The sequence below is a fragment of the Euprymna scolopes genome, chromosome 5, assembly GCF_053919585.1.
Source record: "Euprymna scolopes isolate OS-2025 chromosome 5, ASM5391958v1, whole genome shotgun sequence".
NCBI lineage: Eukaryota > Metazoa > Mollusca > Cephalopoda > Sepiida > Sepiolidae > Euprymna > Euprymna scolopes.
In genome coordinates, this window is record NC_136486.1 from 2,164,741 (window position 1) to 2,184,399 (window position 19,659).

General features: G+C 32.4%; 1 protein-coding gene across 1 annotated transcript in view; it reads left to right on the forward strand.

The window, feature by feature from the left end:
- The window catches only part of LOC145276687 (leucine-rich repeat-containing protein 49-like), a 120,177-nt gene that overhangs the window by 57,846 nt on the left and 42,672 nt on the right, over positions 1-19,659 (forward strand). Inside the window, exons 8-10 of the mRNA XM_080127867.1 lie at positions 5,052-5,113; positions 10,312-10,459; positions 19,012-19,095. Of these exons, the coding sequence (XP_079983993.1) occupies positions 5,052-5,113; positions 10,312-10,459; positions 19,012-19,095 (294 nt within the window). The remainder of the gene's footprint in view (positions 1-5,051; positions 5,114-10,311; positions 10,460-19,011; positions 19,096-19,659) is intronic.

Here is a 19,659-nt window from a genome sequence, read left to right on the forward strand (position 1 = left end):
CATTGTTTAAATTGTTTTCCAAAATAAATTTCAGGAGATCAATTACTTTGCAATACTCATGGATATCTGACCTACTATAAAATATTTCTAACTCAGTTTCAAGCTTTTGTTTGTCAATCATGGGATATGCTTCAGTTGTCAAGGATATCTCGTCTGTAGGTAGTTCTTTCTTAAAACTAGCAAAGCTTTTCTTGTTAAACAATTTAGCAAGTATTAAATGTTTAGTTGAAGAATATCTGTCCGTTATATCAACAGATATATAGTCACACAGTTCTTTAGCTTCGGCCTTGAGTGTTTGTGAAGGATTTTCACAGTATTTTGAGTTTCTTATCTCTAAAATAGCAGTTTTGAAATTTGCTATGTATTCATTGACTTTATATATGCTAATTTCCCGAGATTGCATTTGATTATAAATAATTTCAACATGAGACATAATTTGATGAAATAGCTCTAACCAAAATATGAAATTTTCATCGTTCAAATATTTCAGAATTCCTGTCGCTTCTGCAACGGTTTCATCTACATATGATGTTGACTGAATTTCAGTGAGACATTTTTTTAATGCTTGAACATTTTCATGAACTCTATTTATGGTCCGTATGTTAAAGTTCCACCTTGTGGCAGATGGACGTGGAATGCTTACATCCAGATGCTTCTTGAGAATGGACAGACGCTGTGGTGATCTAGAAAAGAAAGTCGGAATAGCCAAAATGTTAGAGATAAATATTCTACCATTTCGTGTAATGCTTGCTGCATTCCTCATTATTAAATTAAGTTGATGCGCATAACAGTGAGTGAAATGTGCATTACTATAAACTGCTTTTATTTTCGCCTGAACACCAGCTTTTTTGCCTTTCATGACATTTGCACCATCAAATGTCTGAGCTATCAGTTTTTGGCGATTCCCTTGAAGGATTATATCCAATTGTTGTAGAATACATTTTGATATTCCATCAGCGGTTTGGTTTTCTGGAATAAAGAATCCCCAAAAGCGTTCAAGTATTTTTTCATCCAAGACGTACCGTAAAACAATGATCATTTGTGTATGTTCAGACACATCTGTTGTATCTTCAGCCATGACAGCTACAAAGGAAGCTTTGCTAATTTCTGCCCTTATTTCATTACGGTATATTTGTAAAAGACAGTCAAGTATGTCATTCTGAATGGTCTTGGAAACACCTTTGAAGACACTACTGGTTTCTAAGTGATGCTTTAAATCTGGATCTAATTTAGATGCAAAATTTATTAATCCTCTAAATACACTTGGATTTACTGAATCATCTTTTTCATCATGTCCTCGTAAGGAAGTTTCAAAGTTCCCACAAAAGAAAATACAATCTATTATTTTAGATAAAATTTCACGGTTCTTCTTAACATTCATGTTATGATGATTGATTGAAAGTCTGTAGGTCTCACTAAGTTTTTCTTTAATATTTACGGTCCCCAAAATTGATAGGGAAACTACATTGTCAACGTGCTTCTTTGACTTCTCATGCTTTTCAGTTCTATCTTTCATTTTGCTAATAGTTCTGAAACCATCTTTTGTCCACGTTACATCACCCCCAAATAACAAACAAGGAAAGCAAAACAATGCCTTTTTTAGTTTACAGCCGCAAAGCCAACTTTTCCGTTGGTACCAGTCAGAATTAAAGCTACGAATATACACTTTGTTGTTGCTAATGCCTGGCTGAGATATTTGAATATCAGGCGTTGAACGGCCTCTTTTCTTAATTTCAACTTTATCATGGAGAGGCAGCTGTGAAAACTCAATCTGTTGAAGTTCACTTACCGTTACAGAAGTTATTTCTTGGGGATGAAAGGAGGCCATGGTTAAATTCTTTTATATCAATTGTGTTGGGAAAGGTAAGTACTAGGCAGTCTATGAGTAGAATATTAATTAGGGTAGAAGGAATACAATGTTTACATGATTCTCTTTTTGCGATTCAACTGAACCGGAAGTTCTAACTGAGTTGAATGGTACTTTTATAACTTTTAGATAATAGATTTTTATCAACGAAAATAGTTTTACTATTTAAAAACGTTTTTTGTTATGTGGTGAAATCAGAAGAACTCTCCAATCAACATCCCTTGATTATCTCCCTTTCCTACTTCCTGTACAGCCCCCCTCCCTTTACCTGATTCCTCCTTTTTCGAGAGTCTCCTCGTGGTACGCACGCTTCTCTCATGGACTCCTCATGTGAGGATTTAGTTCAATAAAGCCCACTTGAGCAGTTACTCCACTCTTTGCCTTATTCTGTTCTCGTTGGTCTCTCTTTTCATTACATGTTAATTAAAAATAGGCGTATAACAAAATAAGCTTGCCGGGTTTGTATTACTGTACACATGGATTAGAAAAAGTTGTCAAAAAACAAATATAGAACAAATAAATGTTATCAAAGGCAAGATAAGTCACTTTTCTACCTAACTGGATATATTTTTTGTGTTTTTATTCAGTGTAACATGTTTATTCAGCTCGAAAAACATGCAGTGTTTACCGATGTATGTATTGGAAATACTGTTAGAAATTCGCTCAATATATGTTACCGTGACATAAGTTGACATGTATTCGGTTGTTTTCTAACAGTATTTTGTCTAGTTTATTATTTATAATACCTTTTCCCAAACGTACCCTCTCCGAGAGAGAGTCGGCTGCCATTTTGAATTTTCCAATACATCGGTAAACTCTGCATGTTTTTCGAGCTGAATAAACATGTTACACTGAATAAAAACACAAAAAATATATCCAGTTTGGTAGAAAAGTAACTTATCTTGCCTTTGATAACATTTATTTGTTCTATATTTGTGTTTTGACAACTTTTTCGAATCTATGTGTACAGTAAATACAAACCCGTGTACATTTTACAGAGTAATAAAAAAAATATACAAATATATTTCTTTAAAACTTTACAGATTAAATAAATTTTATGGGCTTTTCCGCAGGCAAACAAACGAAAAACATTTTTTTTAAATACATTTTATTTACAATTTTTTAATAATTTATTTTTTCATAAAAACAAAATCTTTGAAATTTACTTGCTTGCACACGATGGTAAAGTTAGGAGTTTACCATTTAAAAATGGTTTTATTGGATAACAGTTTTATTTAAAATTTAAAAATGTGTTTATATCTAAACTTACTTTGTAAATAAAATATAGAATAAAAAAAGATTACATGTTTGTACTATGAGCAACATTTAAAAACATTTTTTAACTAAAATGTATTTAAAAAATAAAATTTTCTTCGCTTTTCTTTAGAAAAAAAAATGTAAATATTTTTTTTTTATTCTGTAAAGTTTAACTACCACAAAATGAATAGATTTCAAACTACATAAAAACACAAACAAAATAAGCCGTACGTGAAAAAAAATAACATTAATTACGTTGGTAGCTTTACGGGTAAAAAGCCCGAACACTTTTAATTAAAAAAAAAAGAAAAAAAGTTTCGCATATTGTATATTTTTGTCTGCTTAAATCGCATTTAAAAGTGTGAGAATGTTTTTTAAGGTGGATATTTATTTACAAGAACACTTTACACTTTTTAATAATAATAAAAACAAAACATTTGTAAACAAGCCTTTTAAAAAAATAATAATATAAGCGAAAACACGCAAACACCGGTTTTCACGAGCGTTTGGAACTGCTAAAACGACATTTCCAACTTAGCTTTCATTCGCCGTCTGAAGCGGGCATGATGCGTATAAGCGAACTTACTGTGAATTTCACAACTCCAAGCAAAGTTTTAAGTTTTACTTTTATGGGGACAGTTATCGACATTAAGCTTCAGGATTATATATATATATATATATATATATATATATATATATATATATATATATATATATATATATATATTATCACATAGAAAGGAAAAAATAAACATATTATTTTTACCGTGTCGATAATATTGAGTAGAAATGATTGGGGGTGTTGCAGTGTTGTTGCACTGTTGCAGTTCCACAGCTCCAGGCACGAGCCGCCACTGGTTAGGCTGCAACTAAAACCCTGGGCTAGGGTCCGTTGCACCACACATCCTTGAAACAAGAAAACTAAAACAAAAATGTGCTATTAGTGATCCTGATATGTTTATCTTTTATGAAACGTTTTTCTAATGCTAGTTGTCTTTCATGTTTCATGGAACCGGTGATATTAGTATTTTCGTCCCTCGTATACATTGTATCTGTCTCTCATTCTTAACTGTTTCTGAAGATGTTCAAGTCGCTAGGATTCTGTGAATGAACTTAAAGATATCCAATGATGAGGTCCCATTGAGTGAGCCCTTTGCTATAAGGAATATGGAGCTGTCTATTAGCCACTATTGCTTCCAGGCACACTTTGGCCCAAAATGTAATATCTTTTAGGGTATCTGTTGTTACCAGATCAGGCAGATATTGGCTTCTTGACCAAAAACGCACCAATCATTGATGTTATTATTTTTTTCTACTTGTTTGCAAAACTCAATCATGTTCTGCAAAGTCAAAATAAAAAATGATTTTTCTTCTACAAAACAAACCAAACTCCATCAATAAATATGTAAAGATATAAAAAACGTGAAGCATAAAATCTTTTACCAAAATTTTTGGATTTGGCATTAAATAACCCAAAAATGGTTGGTATGCCGTAAAACAAAAATAACTCGTTATTGCCCAGATTTCAGAGAAGAATGTGTAGTATCTTCCCCTTCCCTTTGCAAAACTCAATCATGTTCTGCAAAGTCAAACACAAAAACATTTTTATTCTATAAAAAACAACCAAACCAAACTCTACAAATAAATATGTGAAGATATAAAGAACTTGAAGCATAAAAACGTTTTCCAAAATTACTGGATTTGGCAATAAATAACCCAAAAATGGTTGATATGTCGTAAAACAAAAACAATTAATTCGTCATTGTTTTTGTGCGTATTAAAAATCCCACATTTGAAAGAAAAAAGTGTCATTTCTACATGAAATACTAAATGATTTTTGTTGTTTTAATAATATGTGAATCGTTTGAAAATAAGTTTGTATTCATTCGAGTAAAAAGTCAAATGATTTTTTTTACTTTTTTTTCAGACAGATATTGATAACTTGCCTTCCCTACAACGTTTGTTTTTAAGTTTTAATGAAATTAGCAGGTAAGATATTTAGCCATTTGCTGGATGATGTGGAGGGCGCCATGTTTCTAACATTTTTATTACTGGATTTTTTTTTTTGTTCTTTGAAATATTGATTAAACACAAAATTTTCAGATTATAAAAAATTTGATGCTTAAATTATATATTGGAACCCTAGGCTAGTAAGTAAGGATTATGTTAACTAATATAAATTTTGGCAAGGGTTACATGAGTACATATCAGGATAACCTAGCAGCAAATAGAAATTGATCACCTGCAACAAGCATAATTAAGGTGGAGGTTTAAACAAAACACACCAGAAATTCAGATGTGGAATGATATTAGAAATGACATCACATGTTCAGGGGTGGACAGAAGTCAGGAAACAAATGAGGTTACATGCAATTAAAAATGTACAGAGAATCTAAGTAATATTACCTCAAAACCATTTTGAGACTAAATAAGAAAATTAAGAAATAATTTATGTGGTCTCTCCCCCAAAGAACAAACTTCCTGAATAAAACCTTTGAATCCCAATTCCATCGTGTTTCCACCCTATGAGTAGATTCGATTAGAGTTGAACAGAACCACAAGGAGATCACAGAGCAAACATGGAAAAGCGACAATTAAAAGAATGAAAGTCCAGCAACTGTGCATAAATGTAAAAAGACTTTGTTTTGTGGAGTGTTTTGTACTCAACACGTTTGCTTTTTAACTTTGTTTATGAAAATGTTGCATCTTCACAAATTAAGACACAAATGAAAATCGAATTCCAAATTGAAGTTTAATTAAAAATGATCGACTTCTGCAGAAAAAATATTTTAAAGTTTGCCAAAATGATAGACAAAATTATCTCCTCTGTTTACGGAAAACTCTTCAAAATTAATCAAATTATAGGACATTGCATGATGACATCATCCTTACCTTTAATGTCATGTTGGGGATAGAGTTGCCTCCACTGCTTTAACTCTGAAATAACAGTTATCATATCTTCATGCAAGAACAAAATATCACATGCGAGCAGCCATCTTGACACAGAGCAGCAGAGACATCTACAAGCCATGTGTGGACTTTTTGGACTGAAATTAACTTATAAGAATAGACTTTTTTTATAGACTTTTTCCGGCTAACAAATAAGGGACTTAATTCATACAACTAAGTCATAACAAAACAGATTGATTAGAGGAACATTAGTTTTTCAGTGTAAAAATTATGAAGATGGAATGGAAAATTATGAAGATGTAAGGGAGAAGAACAGAGAAAATATGATCGGACATTTATTTCTGGTTTGAGTCTCAGTGTTTTCTTACTAATTCGACCCCACGTTATAATTTAATTAAAGAAAATAGTGGATCTTGGGTTTACTTTCGGCATCCACATACCTCTGACTTTCCTTATTTTGTCCTTTAGTTCCCACATCCCAGGAATGATGTTTCTGACAAAGAGGAAAAAATTGCTGTTCTCTGGCCAGAGACTATAACATCTAACATTTATCATTGACAAGTTTTTGGCCTTGAATTAGTATTTTTTGGCTCCTTACATCAAGTAGCTCCATGTTTTGTCTGGAACGATTTCCATAAAAAAAAAGAAGCAAACTATTTTCTATGAAGGTAGAGTTGCCTCCCTTGCTTTAACTCTGAGATAAAAGTTATTATATACCACATGCACCACATGACCTCTTCTACACAACAGGTCTCTACAGAGAGCTTTATGGTAACTCAAAAAAGCTGTACCTGATATGATTTCCACTGAATCATCAGAAGGCTTTTCTTTTCATTTTAGGTTACTGAAATAAGCTACCGGAAGCTGTGGATATCCTGCAGATGTCCAAACAGTATGCATTGTAGCTGCTAATGTTTCGACGATTACACCTGTACATAACCCCCTCATATTTTTCATAACTCGATTTACATAAGTCTAACTTTGTGCTAATGTTTTGCCAATATATTGAACTGAATTAAGCTTAGTATAAAATGATCCTCCTGGAAATGTGTTACGTTTCATAATACACGTTATCAGTTGAATACCAACTGAAAAATGGACAAAACATTTCTGAATTCACATTTAAATACATGGTTGGATTAAATCTATTCAGCTATGTATTTAATGGCTACTTAATAACAATGCATAACTCTAAAATGAAAGCAAGAAGTAAGTATATTAAAGTACATTAAAACTGCACGCCTGTGGAACTCTCTTCCGTTTCCCTGTTTTCCAGCTGACTACAATATGGTCATCTTCAAGTCCAATGTAAACAAGTTCTTGATGAGCCGTCCCTTACTTAAGTAATCCAATTTAACAAATTTCCACTACTAACGATTACTAGGATATTGTCCCATTGACTACTGTACACTCATTAACCCTTATTCTCGAGTGGCCTCCGGGCCTTGATAAGTGGTGACTCCTTTGTAAAAAAACTTTTTAAAAGCATTGCAAAAGAAAACAAAAACACAAAAGAGTAATAATAGCTTACTTTCTATTTAAACTTTTCTTGCAACCCTTGAAATATCATCTTGCACTCCCTAGTGGGTGGGTGCAAGCACCCAAGTTTGTGAACCCCCGTACTAACAGGATCATATTTCTAACGACCATTCTGCATTAAAACGCTATGGTGTTTTAGATGTTTTCTATTCATACACAAAAAGAAATATGTGATTGGTTGACAAAAAAAGGAATGGGCAGAGTCCACATTATTATGGCAGTAGTTATTTTTAAAACGTTTGACCATCACGTAAGCCAAACGAATTTTCTTTAACTGGATATGCGTTTTATAAATTTAGAGAAATTAATATAATATTAAAACATTACATATATATATATTTTTTTTTTTAAATAACTGGCCCATTTTTATAGACATTAATGGTATTGGGCATTAGTTTAAAATGAATAATATTTATTTAAAAACAATTTCTACTGCTTTTTGCCAATAAAAACAATTCATAAATCTATTCATCATACTGTTTCATGCAAATGCTAAGAATATTTTTCGACGAAAGTTCACAATAAAAATAAAAACCATCAATTTTTTAATTTTATTTTTATCATGTTTCTAAACAGTGGATTTCTATTAATTTTATATTTGTTTTTATTAAATGAATATCATTTTTTAATTATTTCATTTCTGAGACTTTCAAAATAAGACATGTTTTTCTCTTCATTCTGTTGATGGTTATTAATCGTCAGGGTTTGGCCCCTTGTGGCGAGAACAGAGTATACGTCTGATTTTGTTGACGGTTGTCGTGAAGTCTGAATTGAATGCATCTATTAATGTCTTTTTTACCAATAAAAAGAACACATACCTTCATCCTAGTTACTTTCTCATGCAAATACACATAAGTCACATATTTTTGTCATAAAATTTTACAAATATTTTTCTTTGTACTGAAAAACAACAGAAGCTAAGTAAAGATGGAAACTGACATACCTAGGTACTGCACCCACACTGCTCAAAAGAGCGAAAACAAATAAACATTGACTCTTATTAATAACTAGCGGGCGGGGGGGTCTTTGCCCGGGCATAAAATACGCTTAAATCTGATATCTTAATTTGTCTATATTTCGTATATATTGTTATAGTGTTGTGATTACAAAAGAAAAAAATATATATTTAGGTGGCATCAGCCAGAATCGAAACCAAAACTATAGCATGCAAAGCCGGTGACTTTAGCACTGTACCAACGTTACACATAAACGGATAAAAAAATTAAAAATAAACAAAGATAAATTTACAAAATGTATAACGATTTTTTTTTTTTAATTTTTACCGATTTTTTACCCCTTAAAAACTATTTTAACCGGTTAAAACCCATAAAATAACAGCCCGTAAAAAATCCAATCCGCTGCTCTCCGAAATTTTAGTTTTGAAGGAGATAGAATTTGAAAATATGGAGACAGACAGACCGACAGACAGATATATAGCCGTTTATATATTAGATTTCGAATCAAGAGTAATTTATGTAATTGTGGCTGGGATTTTTGCTTACGATTTCTCAGACCAATAAATAATTCACAACCCTTGAATGAAACTTCTTCAATATCTCAGCCAATGAATCATTCTTGTTTTGTAAAATATGATCGTTCTCTTATCTGCGTTCTCATATTCATGTAAACATTTAAAACATGATATAAAATATTTCTTTTTTGAACTCCCACAGAAGAGACGTTGCGAGCCTATCCTTGTTTTATCGTTATTTCCATGGCAGGTGCTCGTCTGAACTCCAATCTCTGGTACCCACTCGCCAATCTTTCATGAAAAACACCCGTCTAGCTGAATCCACTGTGAAAAATTTCCCCCACTCTTTAGCTGTGCCTAAATCAAAACGTAGATTCCATGAACAAAGCTTCTTTCTTAGAACTGCACGCCTGTGGAACTCTGTTCCATCTGCCTGCTTCCCACCTGACTACAAATTGGATGTCTTCAAGTCCAACGTTAACAAATTCCTAATGAACCGCCCCCTTAAGTAAACACTTTATCAAATCTCCACACTAACGTAACGTACTTGCAATAACCCTTATCCCTGAGTGGCTTCCGGGCCTTGATAAGTGGTGATCACTGTGTAAAAAAAAAAAAAAAAAAAAACTCATTATTTTATGTTTATCAAATGACATTCCTCATGTTCTCTCGCACTTGAATATTACCTAAAATTCTTTTGGGTCGTTTAATGTGTTGAATCGGGTCAAAAAATGTGAAAGTGCCAATCGACCGTACAACTGGTAAAATAGACACAAGGCAAAGATTTAACGACAATAGTAAAGAAGGATGACTGGAGGGGAAGATTGTGGAAACCAAGAAAAGTTAAAGCGTCCGTGCGTCATGTCGCATCAAGCTCCTGGGAGTGGGGAAGAAAGACTAAAGATGGCAGCATCCACAACTTTTATGACTAGTGATCTCGCAAAGTGACACAAAATCAAGATTAGGTGGGTGTCGGCTGCGTAAAAGTAGGCTGCATCGAGAACGCGCACAGACTGTTATAAGAAAATCCATGGAGAATGTTGTTGCTTGAATTTTAACACATTCTCAAACAACATGGCTGCTGATTTTCTTAGTTCAAAAAAAAATAACTTAAAAAAAAATCAATTTGTCAGTTTTTGGAATATGACATCTTCGTTCCGTGACACATATGTACATGAAAAAAAAAGTTTGTATTTTTTTTTAAATTAAGTCGAATTCTAAATAAGAAACTACTTTTGTAACGTTTTTTTTTTTTTGTGCCTTTTAGCTTCAACTGTATCTCCTGCCTCTCGGATTCAACGTCCTTGTCCGAAGTCTCTTTGGATGGCAACCCAATCGCGATTGAGCAAAATTACAGGCAAACACTTTTATGTCAGATGCAGCAATTGAAACTTCTTGACATGCACCGAGTGTCTGTGAGTGAGATTAATTTTTTGTTATGAAAAAGAAACCCAACATCCTTGAGTGGCCTTTGGGCCTTGATAAGTGGTGACTCCTAAGTAAAAAATAATAAAATTAAATAAGATTTAGTCACATGTTTTGGAAAGCAGTATTTCGTAAGGTAAAATTTTTTTAAAAAATTTTAAACCGAGTAATGCAAAAAAGTAAAAAAGTAATTTTTTATTAAACCACATAAGACACATCAGTGTTGACAACTAGAATCGTCTATGAGATCGGACGTACAATTTTTCTCTTTAGGAGTCATCACTCTCAGATTTAACAACACCAACAAAATCGGAAAAAAATACAAATTATTCTTCCATGAATGAAAGTAGATTCCACTAAAAGTCTATGAAAAAAAAAAATGATTTCTCATTTAATAAAAAATCATACAGCATTAATCGGGTTTTCTAACATTTCCAAATTTACCTAAAATGACTTTTTAGGTTTTATTCATTTTTCTGTTTGTTTAGTGTTTATTTTTGTTATATTCCTGTATAGTGATGTAGAAAAATGCAAGCAAGACATTTTACTGATTCTCATAAAAAAAAAACTAATCAAATCTTCACGCTGTAGCCAAATAGATTCATTAGTTCTTTCTCTATTTTCTCCTCAGGAATGAAAGACGCAGCTACTTGGGTTTTTTTTTATAAGTTAAACAAACTTAATTTTTGTTATAAGAATAAAACACATAATATGGCATAACTTTTACATATTTTTTACCTGTTTATCATATTTTGTTTATTTTATAACTCAAATGAGGTTACTTTTAGGGACACATTCCGTGACGTTTATTTGTCTTGTTGCTGACTTCTTTATCATTATGTTTCTGAATTTTTAAGATGAGAATTGATTATTCGTATTATTTAGATTCTTCCAACTACTGTCCTCATCTTGAGTGTCATTTTCATTACGTTTCAGTCGATCTAACTTCCGACCTTCTTCATGTGTGTCTTGTTGAACTCGGGAATCTTTCTGTCGAACTTGGGAATCTGTAAAGAATTTCGAATTCAACCCTTTATTTAATCCACGAAAGTAGCATGTTCACATTCCGTTAGTCATGATAAAAGTCATATTTAATTCGCAATTGTATTTTTGAGTTTTGCTCACACTGAGGATTGAACATTCAACTTCTAGAAGGGTGTAATTTTATAAGTATTATATCTGCTACGCCACAAGTCTTTTATCATAATATGATAGAAAAAACATGGGAGGCAACTCTTCCTGCTACATTTTAATTTTGCAAAAAATATTTCTTTTAAGCCTACCCAGAATAGTGTAAAATCAAACAGTACTTGAAGCTTAGTGCAAATTGTGTGTAGCGTGTAAGGAGAATCATGTTTTAGTTTATAAATTGAAGGTCAAAATTAAAAATCAGAATTGAAAATCAAAATTAAAAATCAAAATTAAAAATCAAAATTGAAAATCAAAATTAAAAATCAAAATTGAAAATCAAAATTAAAAATCAAAATTGAAAATCAAAATTAAAAATCAAAATTAAAAATCAAAATTAAAAATCAAAATTAAAAATCAAAATTAAAAATCAAAATTGAAAATCAAAATTGAAAATCAAAATTAAAAATCAAAATTAAAAATCAAAATTAAAAATCAAAATTAAAAATCAAAATTAAAAATCAAAATTGAAAATCAAAATTGAAAATCAAAATTAAAAATCAACATTAAAAATCAAAATTAAAAATCAAAATTAAAAATCAAAATTAAAAATCAAAATTAAAAATCAGAATTGAAAATCAAAATTAAAAATCAAAATTAAAAATCAAAATTAAAAATCAAAATTAAAAATCAAAATTGAAAATCAAAATTAAAAATCATAATTGAAAATCAAAATTAAAAATCAAAATTAAAAATCAAAATTAAAAATCAAAAATGTGAAAGTCCATAATGATGAACAAACCTGAAATGGTGGCTTCTGTTATTGCACTTTTTTTCACTTATGGACTCGTTACAATCGAGATCATTTCAGAAAATAAAAACTGTGAATTTTTGTTAGTGAACCACAACGAATCATGCACAATCATTTTGCCTTTTTTTCTAATGTCAGTTGCAATGATGAACTGAAGCATACAATAAAACAATGACAAAAAATTCAGTCCAAATATTATTGTATTGAAGAATATCTATATAATTATAAAACTCAAATGACCTTGTAACGATGTATGTAACCCACTTTCCGGTTTACAACATCCGGTTGTGCATGCGCACATGACCTGTGCACTGAAGTATTAACATTATTATTTAAAAATTATTATTTAACATAGGAAGAGTGGGGTTTAAAATAACTTAAATGTAATACAGAAATGAATGATGTAAAAAAAAAAAAACAGACAGTATAAACAATTGTTTATTTGGATAATTTAAACGCAAAAAAAACAAAAGAACAATTGGGACGCTGAAATATTAACGTTATTATTTCGAAATTATTATTTAACATGGGAAGAGTGGGGTTTAAAATAACTTAAACGTAATACAGAAATGAACGATGTAAAAAAAGCAGATAGTATTAACAATTGTTTATTTGGATAATTTAAACGCGAAAAAAAAAAAGAACAATTGGGACGCTAAAATATTAACGTTATTATTTCGAAATTATTATTTAACATGGGAAGAGTGGAGTTTAAAATAACTTAAACGTAATACAGAAATGAACGATGTAAAAAAAGCAGATAGTATTAACAATTGTTTATTTGGATAATTTAAACGAAAAAAACAAAACAAAAGAACAATTAGGACGCTGAAATATTAACGTTATTATTTCGAAATTATTATTTAACATGAGAAGAGTGGGGTTTAAAATAACTTAAACGTAATACAGAAATGAACGATGTAAAAAAAACAGATAGTATTAACAATTGTTTATTTGGATAATTTAAACGAAAAAAAAAAAAAAAAAGAACAATTAGGACGCTGAAATATTAACGTTATTATTTCGAAATTATTATTTAACATGAGAAGAGTGGGGTTTAAAATAACTTAAACATAATACAGAAATGAACGATGTAAAAAAAAAAGCATATATATCAAAATTTGAATTTAACTATAATAAGTATTGTGGTATCTGTTCAGTGCACATTTACCTATAAGTATGGCCAACAACTTATAATTCAGTAACTGTAAATTTTTTTTCAAAAAAAATCAATTATAATAAACAGAACGACTCATAGAAATCTATCTATATTCTTTTTTCATTTTAATATTCTTTCATAGAAATCTTTCTGGTATGTCAAATGCTCATACATGAATTCCATAGCTAATATAACATACTGACCCAACGGGTCACGGGTAGTCTAGTATTATGTATATTACAGACGAGTCTAACGTCACAATCAATTAAAATACATGTTTGTTCAACAACTGCAAACCTCACACATAAAAACACAGTCTAATTCCACCTCATATCTCCTCCTTCCGTGATTGTGGTATTTGAAATGAATGTTTTGCAACAGCATGAAGAAATGAGGAATATTCTCGAATTTGAAGACAAGACACTTCATTACTATGCTGATGTTGCCTTCTCTTCTGCTAGTGGTGGAAGGTATTCTGGTTATAGATATTTGGGGCTTCTTGGTTCCTTTAGTCCAATTATTTCCAACCATTTTTACATTGTGGCACACTATTGAGTTTTTTTAATTTTTGCGGTACAGTTATCACAAAAATAAATATTTTCTATTCATGAAGCCTTTTTACAATGAAAGAATAAAAACAAAGAAGATTATATCAAAATAATTTTTATTCACATAAAAGACTTTTTTGTCTGTGTACTTAGAAATCGATTTAGATTTAGCGAGATGTTTGTTCACATTACATTTACACTTCTGCAGGTTAGTACAGTCAGGGAAACAGGAAATAGAGAGGAAAATCCAAAGTGTAGCAGTTCGAGGGAAGAAACTACTAAAGTAAAAGTCTTTTTGCTATCCAAGTACCTCAACAGTGGTGGGGTGGGATTTTGTTGCTTGATGGGTTAGGCAGGAGTATATACGTCATGGGAGCGTAAGTGCTATAAGTTCCTTGAAGCACATTCCATTAAAGTACTTTTAAAACAGACACAGGGATGCAACATTGCAGTGATGGGAAAGGGGTTTGAGCTTGACAGATAGTGCGAGACCTTTTAGATTTGAAACTCTTTTTAGACTCTATCCGATTGGGAGAGATTATTGCTAGATGCTTCAGCCCAGATGTGGCAACAATACTCCATGCATGGACGCTAGCGTGAGTAAATTGGTAGAAATAGCCCACTTTTTTTTTTGCAGCAGACTTGTCAATATCCTCAATGTATTTGTTACATTTCATGTTGTCTGTAAATGTTAGGCCGAGAAGTTTGAAAGATGAACTCTCATGCAGAATGTTATTTCTCATACTTTTTACTAACAAGAATATGAAAGAATATGAAAAACAAAATTTGATAGAATATGAAAAAAAATATATAAAAGAATATGAAAAAAAAAATTTGAAAGAATATGAAAAAAATGAAAGAAAAATATGAACAAATACGAAAAAAAAACTGTGATTGTGCAGATTACATCGGAAAATAAATCAACTTTTTTTCTTGAATTAAATTTCAGTTATTTTTACTCATTTATTAGATAACCCAACTCTCTTCCTGATCTACATTAATGATCTTCCAAATCACATCCTTACATCATTCGTAGACATTTATGCTGATGACACTACTATCTATGGTAGCACATCTAAGACCGTAAATGACCAAGTTCTCTCTGATTCTCTCTCCTCAGATCTTGATCACGTTGTACAATGGGGAAAGGAGTGGCTGGTTACTTTTAATGCATCTAAAACCAAGCTTTTATCTTTACATCATCAACGTTCTGATCCCCATCTGGCATCAATTGAAATGAATGGCTCTCGTCTTGGGGAGGCCTCATGTTTTGACAAACTTCTAGGCTTGACTTTTACTCCTGATCTGGAGATGGAACACATACATTAAATCTGTTGCCAAGGTCGCTGGAAAAATGGTGGGATCCTTCTATCGATCCAGAAGATATCTCACTGCTGATGCAATTCTCTATCTATATAAGAGCCAGTACGTCCAAGGATGGAGTACTTTTGCCACATTGTGGCAGGAGCTGCTAGAAAGTACATCCTGCCTTGATAGGGTTCGAAATAGACTTCGTAGCCTTGTGGGGGATGTCCTTTTCTCTTCCCTGCAACTTCTTTCTCACAGAAGAGATGTTGCGAGTTTGTCTCTGCTTTATCGTTATTTTCATGGCAAGTGCTCGGCTGAGCTCCAATCTATGGTCCCCCCTCGCCAAACTTTCACAAGAAACACTCGTCTAGCAGAAATCACTATCAATAATTTCTCCCACTCTTTATCTGTACCTAAACCTAAATGTAGATTCCATGAGCAAAGCTTCTAAAAAAACTACACGCCTATGAAATTGTCTTTCGTTTTTCTGCTTTCCAGCTGATTACAATATGGTTGTCTCCAAGTCTAACGTAAACAAGTTTTTGATGAGCCGTTTGATATAAGTTAACAAATTTACCAAATTTCCATTGCTAACGATTACTATATTGTCCAATTTCTACTGTACACTCTTTAACCTTTATCCTCGAGTGGTCTCTGGGCCTTGATAAGTGGTGATGCCTATGTAAAAAAAAAAAGAAAAAAGCCTTGCAATTAGGAATGATAGCTTTTTCTTTTTTGTTTTACTGAAGAGTCACTACTTATCAAAGTCCGAAAGCCACTCGAGGATAAGGGCTAATGTATGCAAAGTAGTAGTGTAGTAATTGTTATGATGCAAATTTGGTAGAATTAGATTTTTTAAGAGGACGGCTCAACAAGAATTTGTTTACATTGGATTTGAAGATTACCACGTTGTCTTCAACTAGGAAGCAAACCATTGGAACAGTTTTTCGGAAGCAAATGAAAGGGAAAGAAGTTTTATTCATAGAATCTTTGTTTAGATTTAGGTACAGATAAAGAGTGGGGAAAATCGGGCATAGTGGTTGTAGCTAGTCGAGTGTTTTTGTGAAAGTTTGGCAAGGGGGGGGACCATAGATTGGAGTTCAGCTTGAACTGATTAAAGCCATGGGTAACTCTAATATTATCATTACAATTAATATTATCAAGGCAACTTCACCAATCCTACTGGCAGCAAAATCACACCCCTTCACTATTGAGGTCCCTAAATGCTAGAAGATTTTTTATTCTAATAGTTTTTTTTTCTTGAACTGCCTTTAGAATTCTTTTCATGTTCACTGTTTTTCTGACTATACTAATAGGTTTCCTCTATAAATCTGATTCCTATCACAGTAGTCCTATGCATCAGTGGCAGTGGTAGTGTGCCTTGTTTGGTCTTGATTCCCTGAATGATGTTTCTGACAAAGGGGTAAATATTGCTATTTTATGGTTTGGAATCGGTTCATCTAACACTTATCGTTTTGGATCTTTAAGTATTTTTTTTTTTTAGGTCTTACACCAAGTGGCTTTATGCTCTGTCCCGAGCGATTTCCATAAAAAATTAAAACAAATAAAAATAAATGTTAAAAACTGAAGAAGATTAGTTGGCAGCATGTCTGTGCAGTGGTAAATCATCTAAATATTAATTTACGTGTCCATACATTTAGTATCACAAAAATCTATTATCATCGCAAACATTAATTAATGAGAAATGAATTATCTCCCTTAATAGTCACTCTTTATTAGTTTAAAATCATTAAAACCATTTCTTCTCCAGAAATCTGAAAAAAAAAAAAAAAACATGACTGTCTGCTTACGGTTTCAAATTGGTTATTTTATTTTATAATTTAAAAAAAGATATGTTGGGAGGAGACTAAGTTTTTTTTATTATAATTTTTTAAAATTAAAAAAAAAATGTGCAAATGAATTGGCATCTGTTCCTTTATAATCTATATAAGCAGAAAAAACAAAACAATGTGTTTTGTTGAAAAATTTATAAATTTTTTTAATCATTGAAAATATTACATACATACATACATACATACATACATACATACATATCACAGTTTCCAGATTAAAAATTATTCAATCGAGAGATTCTATTTATTAAAAAGGAGGATAAAAGTGATAACATATTACAAACATTAAATGGGCTGATCTATATACAAATAATTTAACGTTCGTAGTATATTATCACCTTCTATCCTTTTTTTTTAATAAATAGGATCTTCCGATCACCAAAGACGCTATGTGAAAAAAAAAAAAATTTAATTAAAATAAAAATAAAATGATGTCCGTTTTGAGCCGTACATGAAACTAAAATATACCTTTTTGGTCTTTTGGTTAGGATCCAAGGGTAGTATCTGTTCTGTCTAAAGATAGTATAATGATATTGTGGGGTTTCCATTCACGCCGGGCGTCCATACAATGGAAACCTATCACAGACTCTTATAAGGATATTGGAGATAAACCATAATAACCAGATATATTTTCACACTACATTAATCAGATTATTTCGATAAATACTTTAACAGTTTTAACAAAAGGACTACAATAGAGGGTGGAACAATAAAAATGTTGCCCTAAAGAAAACAACACTACAGCTTTATTCTTAAACTTTTATTGAAAAAAATCAATTCAAGTAACTTGGTTATGTAGTAGAGCTGACATCTATTCAATGTAGCCACCTTCTGCCTCAATCACTACCTCGATACAGGTTTGGAACTGGGGGCATGCTTTTTTCACAAGCGCTGGTGGGAGCTCGGCAAATACTCAGTGATCAGGCTGGCTTTGGTGTTGTGGGAGGTCATGTTGGTGATGTTCTCGATGTATGACCAAACGAAATAGTCCAGCGTGTTCAGGTCGGGGGGGGGGGCTCAGTAAGAGAAGGGTACAAAATCGTAGCACTCCTTTTGAAGCCAAGCCTGGGTCTCTTTGGACTTGTGGGCTGGTGTCGAGTGCTGCTGCCACACCCAGGGTCTGCCAGCGGCCACCTGATTGTACCAGGGGGCCAACATACTCTTCAGCATATCCAGGTACACTTTCGTGTTGAATTTAAAGCCGACTTTGAAAATGTGAGGTGGCATGATGTGGTCCTCACTTGAAACCACACCAAAGACCAAAACCATGGCTGAAATTTTGTTTTCATCACCCTAGGCACGTCTCTGTTATTCATAGCAATCGAGCAATGCATTTTGAGGGTGCTGACCATGGTCCTATTTTCATACCTTGGATCAATAGAGAGCATGAGTTGTACAGTGGCACATCTCCAATCTCACTCGTTGAACATTGTGCCACTTTCAGACATGATAGAAGGCTCCTATCGCTTTGGGGATTTGTACACAACTGATCAACTAGTAGCTGGTTTGCAACAGAAAATGAAAACCGGTTTTCATCAAATGGAAATGGAATCATGTCGTCTTTCTAGAGTGACAATTTATCGTTCCACCCTGTAATATCATGGGTTCTCCATTCACACTGAACGTCCACCGAATGCCCAGCAGCAATATATTACATATAAAAGATTCCACTGTAGAATTACCACGGGTCTCGCTACCGTGAATAATTATTTTCAATGATTTTCTTTTTTCGCAGGAAGACGAACGAAGGGTGGCCTTAGTCGTTGCTCGTAAAGAAGAAGAAAAGAAAAGAGAACAAAGAAAAGTGGCGATTATGAAAGTAAGGAATTTCAAAATATGGGAGGATTTTTGTGTTTTTTTTAGACTGCTTTTCTCATCGAAAGTGTTATTTTCACAACGTTTTGGCTGATGTAACCTCCAACCTTCTTTGGGTGTCGCACTTGACCATAGCACGATTGTACATCTAAAAACAAGAATATATTAAAGACTCACAAAATTGTCCACAAGATTCCATGTCATAATAAATAAAGTACTTGGTATAATCTAGTTCTAAGTGACGCTGTTCTGAAGGTTGAAGGTTCAATCCTCAATGCAGGTGATACAATTGCGTATGTGAGCATGCTACTCCTGTGGATTAAATAAAAGGTTATGTTCGAAATTCTGTGCAGATTCCCGTGTTTGACTAGATACAGCTGCAGAGGGTCATAAGTTACATTAGCTGAAACTTTGCAAAAATAACATTTGAGATTCTAAGTTCGATGTGCCTTAAATAAATTTCCAGACTTTTTTCGTGTGGGCAGTTTTATACATGAAACACTTGTCCTCTTTGGTGTAATCTTCTTTGACTGCAACGCACTTATTGTACTGTTCCAACAACTTCTGA